Source organism: Panulirus ornatus, chromosome 32 (genome assembly GCF_036320965.1).
Source record: "Panulirus ornatus isolate Po-2019 chromosome 32, ASM3632096v1, whole genome shotgun sequence".
Classification (NCBI taxonomy): domain Eukaryota; kingdom Metazoa; phylum Arthropoda; class Malacostraca; order Decapoda; family Palinuridae; genus Panulirus; species Panulirus ornatus.
The window spans coordinates 3042746-3055666 of record NC_092255.1 but is presented as its reverse complement, the minus strand read 5'-3'; the positions used below and the strand labels follow the sequence as shown (position 1 = coordinate 3055666).

At 47.4% G+C, this 12921-nt stretch overlaps 1 protein-coding gene across 1 annotated transcript in view; it reads left to right on the top strand.

The window, feature by feature from the left end:
* Positions 1–12921, top strand: part of LOC139758986 (uncharacterized peptidase C1-like protein F26E4.3) — a 30196-nt gene that overhangs the window by 5558 nt on the left and 11717 nt on the right. Inside the window, 2 exon segments of the mRNA XM_071680857.1 lie at positions 842–1005; positions 5862–5925. Coding sequence (XP_071536958.1) covers positions 842–1005; positions 5862–5925 — 228 coding nt within the window.

Sequence of the window (12921 nt, the reverse complement as noted above, 5' to 3'; positions counted from 1 at the left end):
ACGACCCTTGAACACGACGGTATACGACCCTCGAGCACGACGGTATACGACCCTTGACCACGACGGTATACGACCCTTGACCACGACGGTATACGACCCTTGAGCACGACGGTATACGACCCTTGAACACGACGGTATACGACCCTTGACCACGACGGTATACGACCCTTGACCACGACGGTATACGACCCTTGAGCACGACGGTATACGACCCTTGACCACGACGGTCGTTCTGTTGTTCCTGAGGATCGTACCGTCGTGCTCAAGGGTCGTACAGCCGCCGTCGTACACCAGACGTACCCTGTGTGTCGTGCTGTACACCCAACGCACTCACGCGTCATTACGTGGTACGCAACACGTCATCATCGCAAGCGCACGTGACCCCTCTCCCCGACGGACGCAACGACTTTACGACCGACGTAGGATTTACGACGGACGTAGGATTTACGACGGACGTAGGATTTACGACCGACGTAGGATTTACGACAGACGTAGGATTTACGACGGACGTAGGATTTACGACGGACGTAGGATTTACGACGGACGTAGGATTTACGACCGACGTAGGATTTACGACAGACGTAGGATTTACGACGGACGTAGGATTTACGACGGACGTAGGATTTACGACGGACGTAGGATTTACGACCGACGTAGGATTTACGACGGACGTAGGATTTACGACGGACGTAGGATTTACGACGGACGTAGGATTTACGACGGACGTAGGATTTACGACGGACGTAGGATTTACGACGTACGTCCTACGTATTCACGACCCCCTGTCGTAACCTTCCCCTCCGTCTCCTCCTTGTGGTGGCGTGGTGGGACGACGACGCAGGCGCGCGGGGGCGTGTTGCGACGGTCGGTACGACGACTGCTCCATGCCCATCAAGGGAACGTTGTGTTACTGCGACCAGTTCTGTAATCGTACCGTCAACCCAGACTGTTGCCCTGACTACTGGAGGCTCTGTCTGGGTCTTGTACCTCCACCACTCACGTACGGTAAGTACACACACACACACCACCGTCACTGTCTACCTGTCTACACACCATCACTGTCTACCTGTCTACACACCATCACTGTCTACCTGTCTATACACCATCACTGTCTACCTGTCTATACACCATCACTGTCTACCTGTCTATACACCATCACTGTCTACCTGTCTACACACCATCACTGTCTACCTGTCTATACACCATCACTGTCTACTGTGTATACACCATCACTGTCTACCTGTCTATACACCATCACTGTCTACTGTGTATACACCATCACTGTCTACCTGTCTATACACCATCACTGTCTACTGTGTATACACCATCACTGTCTACCTGTCTACACACCATCACTGTCTACTGTGTATACACCATCACTGTCTACCTGTCTATACACCATCACTGTCTACCTGTCTATACACCATCACTATCTACCTGTCTACACACCATCACTGTCTACTGTGTATACACCATCACTGTCTACCTGTCTACACACCATCACTGTCTACTGTGTATACACCATCACTGTCTACCTGTCTATACACCATCACTGTCTACCTGTCTATACACCATCACTGTCTACCTGTCTATACACCATCACTGTCTACCTGTCTACACACCATCACTGTCTACTGTGTATACACCATCACTGTCTACCTGTCTATACACCATCACTGTCTACCTGTCTATACACCATCACTGTCTACCTGTCTATACACCATCACTGTCTACCGTGTATACACCATCACTGTCTACCTGTCTATACACCATCACTGTCTACTGTATACATGTTCACTGTCTACTGTCTACACACGATCACTATTTACTGTATACATGTTCACTGTCTACTGTCTACACACGATCACTGTCTACTGTATACATGTTCACTGTCTACTGTCTACACACGATCACTGTCTACTGTATACATGTTCACTATATACTGTCAACACACGATCACTGTCTACACGCCCACTATCTAGTGTCTACACACTCACTATCTACTGTCTACACGCTCACTGTCTACTGTATACATGTTCACTATCTACTGTCTACACTCACCATCTACTGTCTACACTCAACATCTACACTGTCTATTGTCTACACGTTCACTATCTACTGTCTACACTCAACATCTACTGTCTACAGTTCATATTACAGTACCTACACTCACCACATATTGTCTACATAATACCTACATCACATATTACAACATAAACATGAGTGTGTGTATGTGTTTTATTATGTGGTATATCTTCAGGTATAACCTAGATATGTTATCATGTGGTATATCTTCAGGTATAACAAAGATATGTTAATATGTGATATATCTTCAGATATAACCTAGATATGTTATCATGTGGTATATCATCAGGTATAACCTAGGTATGTTATCATGTGGTATATCTTTAGGTATAACCTAGATATGTTATCATGTGGTATATCTTCAGGTATAACACATCTTGAACCCTAATATAACCATTATATTGTGACCAATGCCAGCTGGGGTCCAGGAGAGAGAGAGAGAGAGAGAGAGAGAGAGAGAGAGAGAGAGAGAGAGAGCGTCCTGGCTGACCGGCGCTCTGAGAACCATACCATCCAGGGTTCGACTCTCTCCCTCCCTCCCTCCCACGTGGCGAGAGACGCGAATTAATCAGGTTCACGACGCGTTCACCTGCCACCTCCCCGATACGTCATCCCCACACGACGGATGAGCACGTGTGTCACACGCGCACGCACGAGCGCGCGCACACACACACACACACACACACTATTTTACGAGTTGAAAATATCAAATATTGATCCAAATTGATCAACACAACCAGACCCAGCCTGTGTGATCAACACAGCCAGACCCAGCCTGTGTGATCAACACAGTCCTGGGTGTAACCACATCTCGTGTCTTCAAAAATTATAACCAAGGCTTTCCTTTTTCCTGTCAATGTTGCAACCAAACTTGTTATTACAAGCATCTCTCCCCAGGGTGTAACCAAGCGTCTCTCTCCCCAGGGTGTAACCAAGCGTCTCTCTCCCCAGGGTGTAACCAAGCGTCTCTCTCCCCAGGGTGTAACCAAGCGTCTCTCTCCCCAGGGTGTAACCAAGCGTCTCTCTCCCCAGGGTGTAACCAAGCGTCTGTCTTCCCAGGGTGTAACCAAGCGTCTCTCTCCCCAGGGTGTAACCAAGCGTCTGTCTCCCCAGGGTGTAACCAAGCGTCTCTCTCCCCAGGGTGTAACCAAGCGTCTCTCTCCCCAGGGTGTAACCAAGCGTCTGTCTCCCCAGGGTGTAACCAAGCGTCTCTCTCCCCAGGGCGTAACCAAGTCTCTCTCCCAGAGTGTAACCAAGTCTCCCCAGAGTGTAACCAAGTCTCTCTCCCAGAGTGTAACCAAGTCTCTCTCCCCAGAGTGTAACCAAGTCTCTCTTCCAGAGTGTAACCAAGTCTCCCCAGAGTGTAACCAAGTCTCCCCAGAGTGTAACCAAGTCTCCCCAGAGTGTAAGCAAGTCTCTCTCCCCAGAGTGTAACCAAGTCTCCCCAGAGTGTAACCAAGTCTCTCTCCCAGAGTGTAACCAAGTCTCCCAGGAGTGTAACCAAGTCTCCCCAGAGTGTAACCAAGTCTCTCTCCCCAGAGTGTAACCAAGTCTCCCCAGAGTGTAACCAAGTCTCCCCCAGAGTGTAACCAAGTCTCCCCAGAGTGTAACCAAGTCTCCCCAGAGTGTAACCAAGTCTCTCTCCCCCAAAGTGTAACCAAGTCTCTCTCCCCAGAGTGTAACCAAGTCTCCCCAGAGTGTAACCAAGTCTCCCCCAGAGTGTAACCAAGTCTCCCCAGAGTGTAACCAAGTCTCTCTCCCCAAAGTGTAACCAAGTCTCTCTCCCCAGAGTGTACCCAAGTCTCCCCAGAGTGTACCCAAGTCTCCCCAGAGTGTAACCAAGTCTCTCTCCCCAGAGTGTACCCAAGTCTCCCCAGAGTGTAACCAAGTCTCTCTCCCAGAGTGTAACCAAGTCTCCCCAGAGTGTAACCAAGTCTCCCCCAGAGTGTAACCAAGTCTCCCCCAGAGTGTAACCAAGTCTCTCTCCCCAGAGTGTAACCAAGTCTCCCCCAGAGTGTAACCAAGTCTCCCCAGAGTGTAACCAAGTCTCCCCAGAGTGTAACCAAGTCTCTCTCCCCAAAGTGTAACCAAGTCTCTCTCCCCAGAGTGTAACCAAGTCTCCCCAGAGTGTAACCAAGTCTCTCTCCCCAGAGTGTAACCAAGTCTCCCCAGAGTGTAACCAAGTCTCTCTCCCCAAAGTGTAACCAAGTCTCTCTCCCCAGAGTGTAACCAAGTCTCCCCAGAGTGTAACCAAGTCTCTCTCCCCAAAGTGTAACCAAGTCTCTCTCCCCAGAGTGTAACCAAGTCTCCCCAGAGTGTAACCAAGTCTCTCTCCCCAAAGTGTAACCAAGTCTCTCTCCCCAGAGTGTACCCAAGTCTCCCCAGAGTTTAACCAAGTCTCTCTCCCAGAGTGTAACCAAGTCTCCCCCAGAGTGTAACCAAGTCTCTCTCCCCAGAGTGTAACCAAGTCTCTCTCCCCAAAGTGTAACCAAGTCTCTCTCCCCAGAGTGTACCCAAGTCTCCCCAGAGTGTACCCAAGTCTCCCCAGAGTGTAACCAAGTCTCTCTCCCCAGAGTGTACCCAAGTCTCCCCAGAGTGTAACCAAGTCTCTCTCCCAGAGTGTAACCAAGTCTCCCCAGAGTGTAACCAAGTCTCCCCCAGAGTGTAACCAAGTCTCCCCCAGAGTGTAACCAAGTCTCCCCAGAGTGTAACCAAGTCTCTCTCCCCAGAGTGTACCCAAGTCTCCCCAGAGTGTAACCAAGTCTCTCTCCCAGAGTGTAACCAAGTCTCCCCAGAGTGTAACCAAGTCTCCCCAGAGTGTAACCAAGTCTCTCTCCCCAGAGTGTAACCAAGTCTCTCCCCAGGGTGTAACCAAGTCTCTCTCCCAGAGTGTAACCAAGTCTCCCCAGAGTGTAACCAAGTCTCTCTCCCAGAGTGTAACCAAGTCTCTCTCCCAGAGTGTAACCAAGTCTCCCCCAGAGTGTAACCAAGTCTCCCCCAGAGTGTAACCAAGTCTCCCCAGAGTGTAACCAAGTCTCTCTCCCCAGAGTGTACCCAAGTCTCCCCAGAGTGTAACCAAGTCTCTCTCCCAGAGTGTAACCAAGTCTCCCCAGAGTGTACCCAAGTCTCCCCAGAGTGTAACCAAGTCTCTCTCCCAGAGTGTAACCAAGTCTCTCTCCCAGAGTGTAACCAAGTCTCCCCCAGAGTGTAACCAAGTCTCCCCCAGAGTGTAACCAAGTCTCCCCAGAGTGTAACCAAGTCTCCCCAGAGTGTAACCAAGTCTCTCTCCCCAGAGTGTAACCAAGTCTCTCCCCAGAGTGTAACCAAGTCTCTCTCCCAGAGTGTAACCAAGTCTCTCTCCCAGAGTGTAACCAAGTCTCTCTCCCAGAGTGTAACCAAGTCTCTCTCCCAGAGTGTAACCAAGTCTCCCCAGAGTGTAACCAAGTCTCCCCCAGAGTGTAACCAAGTCTCTCTCCCAGAGTGTAACCAAGTCTCCCCAGAGTGTAACCAAGTCTCCCCAGAGTGTAACCAAGTCTCTCTCCCCAGAGTGTAACCAAGTCTCCCCCAGAGTGTAACCAAGTCTCTCTCCCAGAGTGTAACCAAGTCTCTCCCCAGAGTGTAACCAAGTCTCCCCAGAGTGTAACCAAGTCTCTCTCCCAGAGTGTAACCAAGTCTCCCCAGAGTGTAACCAAGTCTCCCCAGAGTGTAACCAAGTCTCTCCCCAGAGTGTAACCAAGTCTCCCCAGAGTGTAACCAAGTCTCTCTCTCCCCGCCAGGTTGCTACAAGGATGGGATCTACATCCAGAGTGGCCAGAGCTACAAGTTCAACTGCAACGAATGGTGAGTCTCCTCCCTTCGACCTCTACAGCAAGTACGACCTTTACGACGACCCTCTGGGTCCACTCGAACGACCACCCCATCCCATCCCCCCCCCCTCTCCTTCCCTCTCTCTCTCTGGGGTCGGTCGTACGACTCCTGAGACAACGACCCACGACCTTGGGTGTGAAGCTTGAGCTGACCTTTGACCCCTTGAACCTTCAAGGTCAGATGGGGAGCCTGGCCATTATACTCGAGGGTCGTAAGGTCGTGCTCGAGGGTCGTAAGGTAGTGCTCGAGGGTCGTAAGGTCGTGCTCGTGGGTCGTACCGTCGTGCTCGAGGGTCGTACCGTCGTGCTCGTGGGTCGTACCGTCGTGCTCAAGGGTCGTACCGTCGTGCTCGTGGGTCGTACCGTCGTACTTCATTAGGGTAGTTAATATACGATTAATAACTTCTCCATAACACCAGGTCACATAACAGATAACAAATAACTATATATATATATCTAGTTATTTCACTTCATATCGCCTGATATATATATATATATATATAAATCATCCTTGGGGGTAATTTATATATATACATGACCAGGGCGGTTTAGAGTGGACGACCCCTGCCCTTGCCAGGCAACCAGGGCAGTTTATATGGTCTGGTGGCTCGGTTATACGACACGGACGACCACTGTGTGTGTGTGTGTGTGTGTGTGTGTGTGTGTGTGGCTCACATCAGCTGCTGACGAAGGCCGACGCTGTCAACAGTGAACGCTGTCATCATTGAACGCTAGGCTGACGAGGCTGTGTGGTGAGGGGGGGTGGTGCAGCGTGGCCTCTCTCTCTCTCTCTCTCTCTCTCTCTCTCTCTCTCTCTCTCTCTCTCTCTCTCTCTCTCTCAGTGGCTGCCATACGTCAATCCTCATCGCCTAAGTAGCTGTCTTCTCTTTCTCTCTCTCTCTTTCTCTCTCTCTCCCTCCCACCCACCATGCCTGACCCACACGTGGGCTCCTGGCTCACATACACTCCACAAACCTACAATCCCTCCATCCCACACACACACACACATAACACTTGACGACACTTAACTCACACATTCTTCATGATCATACCCTCCCTGCGGTCAGCCATACGCGCAGGCCCTGTTTTAATGGCAAAATCTCATCCTAGTACGTTGTGTCTTAGTGTTTATTTATGAATTGCCTGGCTGAACCATGTGCACTGGACTACCGTAACTGTAATGGATAATATGGAAGAACTATTGATGCCTAAATAAACAAAGTTAGATTAAGAAAGTAACAACAAGCCAAACATAAAAGAAAACAAAGACAGTGAAACAAAACGCGACAAATACAAACCAGAAAAGAGAATTTCATTAGCCAGATATAAAAACAAGAACAATTTCAACTAATAAAAGGAAAGATTATATATATATATATATATATATATATATATATATATATATATATATATATATATATATATATATATATATATTCCTATCCACGGGGAAAATGAAACACGAAAAGTTCCCAAGTGCACTTTCGTGTGATAATCACATCATCAGGGGAGACACAAGAGAAAAACATGGACAATCACATGTTTACCAAATGGCGTCCTAGCTTCGTCTCTTCGATGTATATCAACTGACTGTTACATTTCTCTCTTGTGTCTCCCCTGATGATGTGATTATTACACGAAAGTGCACTTGGGAACTTTTCGTGTTTCATTTTCCCCGTGGACTCATAGGAATATCTTGATCACGTGCAAAATTGTGATCCTTTCCAATATATATATATATATATATATATATATATATATATATATATATATATATATATATACTTAATCCAATTGGTTAAAATCATTTTTAAAAACTTTTCTCCGAAAGATGTACACCCTGCGCGCGGTCAGCCCCACGGCGCATGCGCGACCACGGAAGGCAAGATGGCCGACTGTCGCAGATGTAAACACTCGCTCAAGTGATGTCTGAGTCGTGTTCTCAGAACCCCCCACCCAGCTCAGTGCCAAGCTCGGGCACACCCACCCCCCTCTACCATTCCATTTGTTAGTGCCATTTTTTTTCCCCCTCGGTATTTCGGGTGGAGAGAGTGATATATGGGACACGACGGTCCATTACCACGCTCCTGGGTGGCGCCTGTGGCTTGTATATACCCCGATAGATTGCCTTCAACCCCCCCTTCAGGGATATACCCCGTCGATAGACCAGCTCAGGCTAGGGAGGTATACCCTTGATGATGAAATATAATGGTGATCGTATATTTCTCCCTCCACCTGGCGTGACACCCATCACCCAACATACCTTCAAAAAAAAAAAAATAGAAAAAATTTTTACGTAACGGGCGTTTCTACTGACCTTAAAAGACAACAGCAAATGATTTTTATTTAAGTATTACATCAAGAGATAGACATTAAATCCCAGCTATATAACACACTGCTGGTCTATATATATACATATATGTTCGTTCGTTCGTATCTGACATTGGCCTGACAAATGGAACGGCTCTAGCAAGCCAATGGTGTATATGAGGACATGCTTTCAAAATTAATGTTCTTACCCAGACATTATTGCTTTCATATCGTGCTATATAATTTTTATGGCGTCTCCCACCGCGATCACTTCGCTCTATAATAAACTTGTGAAGCGGTAAACATTTATCAAGTAGCATTAGATGTGTGTTATCTTATTATTTACTCTACATGTACACATTGGAATTGTTCACATTGGTGCGTGTGATCCAGATATACACATACATCATACATCTTGTCGCTTCTACTCGCTTTTGCTAGGTGATGTCAGGAAGAAAATGAACATCGGCTTCCTCCTGGACAACTTCAAAACCTGAGTTCAGCCAACTGACAGCCCGTCGCCCCCCCCTATACCACATCGATCCAACTCGCTCTATCCCACGCGCGCTTCTCGCCCACCTAAGTGTTCGTGCCCCCATGCCCTTGAGCTGCCTTCATTCCATCATCCAATGTCTTATCTTGGTCGATCAGAAGCCACTCCCTCCCTCCACTTCTAATAAGTCACTCATCTTCACCATACTTCAGGCGGGCCTGGTCCACACCTCGCGACCTCAGCTCCCTCTCTTACTCTACCATTCCCTCCACCATCATTACCCCCTTCACCCCACACGCTAGCTTCAGCCATCTTAATCCCAAAACATCCCAATTTCTTCTCGTGTGTTCGAGACCCCAAGTCTATCGTCCCATACCACACCGTGTAGACCATCGTACGAGCAAACCTAACCATCATTACCTTAATGGTAGACGGTGTCTCATCCTACACCCTGACCACCTCCCCCTTACCCACCCTATGGATCCCTTCAGCTCCCGCTATCACGTCCACTCCCAGCCTCACTCCTTCCTCAAGGTCCTACTTAAACACTCTCGTCCTCCAACCATCTTGGTCTCATCTCCAGCTAACCATCAGTAACTATGTTCACACTCGCTCTCAACTTTCTCCTCTCACAATCACCATCAAATTCCATCAACAGTGATTTTTTTTCCAAGCTTCTCCCTCGAGACTGCCAGCAAACCCGCGTCATCTGCAAACAGCACCCGATTCAACCCCCCCCCCCCTCCCCAGACGTCCCCTCCTCCTCCCCCATACACACACACACACACACACACCCCACCCCAAACATGCTCCAGACCAGACCCTCGCTCTGTGAGAACTTTGCATCTGCTTCCTTAACATTGTACTTCATCAACCGATCAAATAGCCCCGGTACCATCACATCCCTGACGTATGTGTGTGTGTGTGTGTAAGAAGATCATGACACTAGGCACGTACACAGAAGCATGGCACAATGACAACACTGGCTCACCCAACAACAACAACAACAACACAATAAAATATGTCTGCCTCAGTCATCGGTCAGCCACACACACACGAGACAGACGAGAGAGACCCCGACCTCATCCCTCACGTCACCTTGACTGTCCAATCTCTCTCTCTCTCTCTCTCTCTCTCTCTCTCTCTCTCTCTCTCTCTCTCTCTCTAACACGACTACAATTACTCTGGACCCCACATACGCCAGGCATGTGACATTTGACCCCGTTTACACACAATGACGCAAGGCGACCACCTCCCTGAGAACACACACACACACACACACACACACACACACACACATACACGCACACACACACACACACACATTACCACACCAGACTTGGGGGAAAAGAAAGAAAGATATTCCTTGGTAACTTTTTCTAAGCCATTCCTACGCTCCACCTTAAATCACGCCTCACCTCCTTGGCCCTCCACCACCAGAGGGTACCACACACAAAGCAGCAGGCTACGGAATATAGACCCCCCCTCCTACGAAGACCATTGGCTGCTTTTAAAACAATAAACACAAGATACCTACACGTGGATGCACTAATTCCTCTCACCCAACTGGACATGATGATCCGTGCTCAATTCTTCCAAACAGTACGGATCCTCCCTGTCCAAACCACTCTCAACCCCCAACATAGACATGGAAATCTAACCCATGATCAATGCCTCACACTTTAGACTCATATATCCCCTCCCTCCAGCCTCAACAAACACTGATAACACGTAAACAATTCGAGATGACCAGACAAGAATGAAGCAAACACCTTCATCAAGCCAGTCTAATTCCAATTCTACTCCGCCAGACATACCTCAGTCTGAAACTACACTCCCCAGGTAAGTACGAGTCACACCTTCTCCATCATCGCTCAAACCATCGTCCACACATCTCCTCATCATTACAACCCCTGATTCGGCACATGACAAGAACCCCCTAACACCCACATACAACCTCCACACACAACACTTACTCCTAAAGTATCCAAAAATCACTTCACACAAACAACACACATCAAACAAACTTTTAAAAAAACCAATGATATGTACCTAAATCCATGTAGGAACTACGGGTTAACAACAGCTCAAGGCAATTCACCAAAGACGGTCCCGTAAAACAGAGTACAACAATTTTGTATCGTCCACGTAAGACACTACTTCGCAAAGGTACGATAATGTCTGGCTCAATACCATCCAAAAAGGCGAGAAATCAACACCCACATAAATTTCCCTGGCCAACACTAGTCACGATCATTAACGTCAACATGCCTGAGAGGAACGGACTAACTTATTCCTGAGCAGATATAAACATGAGAGGAATAAATATATCTTACGCGACCGAGTCACAGAAATTAACATTGAACAAGAGGTGCGTACGTACGTACGTGTTGCTGCCAACACGCGGGAAACGTATCGTACCTGTTGCAACTTGCTCGATCCGACCATATATATATATATATATATATATATATATATATATATATATATATATATATATATATATATATATAACCTCTAACTATCACTCACTTTTAAAAGGAAGGTAACACTGCAGTACTATATATCTGTGACAATTAATCGCTATTCTTGACAGGATAATGATGCAGTTAACATACATTTACAACCTTTCATCAGGCTATTAAAGCACAGTTGGTGAATCAGACCCACCCTTAATGATCTATGGACGTAACCAACCCCACGTCATTCTCTACTACCTAACCGCTATAATTAGCGACGATCCGTCCACTGCCAAGCATTAAATGCTACATTCCTCTCCACTAAAATATAATTCAAAGCAATTTGGTGCATTTCATATTTCCATTATTAGATTTCGAGCGCGATATATATATATATATATATATATATATATATATATATATATATATATATATATATACATTCAGCGCGTTTATTTAACCCTTGAGCACAACGGTACGACCCTTGAGCACAACGGTACGACCCTTGAGCACAACGGTACGACCCTTGAGCACGACGGTAACGACCCTTGAGCACGACGGTACACGACCCTTGAGCACGACGGTACGACACGAGGGGGTCGTCCTGGTCGTGTTCAATGGGTCGTAGCGTCGTGTCCCAGGGGTAGTAAGGTCGTGTTTCAGGGGGGGGGAGGTCATTTAGCCGTAGATAAAGGGTACGACCACACGAGGCCTTAATCCACCAGCTGTTAAGCCTTATCTGTGGAGCCAGCTGGCTCGAAACGACCACCTGGACGACCCCAGGCGTATACCTACTGTCTCTGATTTCAAGTGGTAAAACCAGACCCCAGACGCCCCCCCCCCCCTCATGCCAGCTGGTAAAACCCGAACCAGACGCCCCCTCCCCTCTCACACCAGCTGGCGAGATCCTAACCAGACCAGCTGATGCAAGCTGGTGCATGTTCATTTTCTAGACGGTTCCCCGGCCACGCAAGCCTATATTTATACACGGAAAGCCCGAGATCAAAACATGAATGTAATTGAGGCACATATAAACTGATAAGGTATACAAAGAAAGATCAAGTGGAAATGTGTATAGGGAAGATATATACATGGCCAGGTGTATGGCGCACTCTGGCACGCCTTCAACAGCCAGTAATCACCAGGACCTATGTGTAATTACCCCTGTTGTGTAATTACCCCTGTTATCTCCTTTGTTGTTATTTCTGCGTGACCTGGATATAATGAGGATCGAGTTATCTTCCCAGAAGAAAAGTATAAGATCTGAAATCGATATCAAAGTCGCTGAGGATGTCATCTTCTTCTCATATATATATATATATATATATATATATATATATATATATATATATATATATATATATATATGCTCACTAGTGGACAACAATTAGCATTGTACGCTCCAACTTGACTATTTACGGGTCAGCCTCGCATCATTCTACGTCAAAGTAACAGAAAGAAAGAGCAAATCCTACTGAAGTAATTAACAAACAACAACAGAGACTCTCTCTCTCTCTCTCTCTCTCTCTCTCTCTCTCTCTCTCTCTCTCTCTCTCTACCTTCCGCTTCACCTCTCAATCTGACCTTGTTTGATTACCCCGTGTCTGACGCGTGTTCTGGCACGTGACGAAATATATCATGTCCTCCTATGAGCACGACGTTACGACCAGAACACGACCAGAACACGACGGTACGACCAGAGCACGAC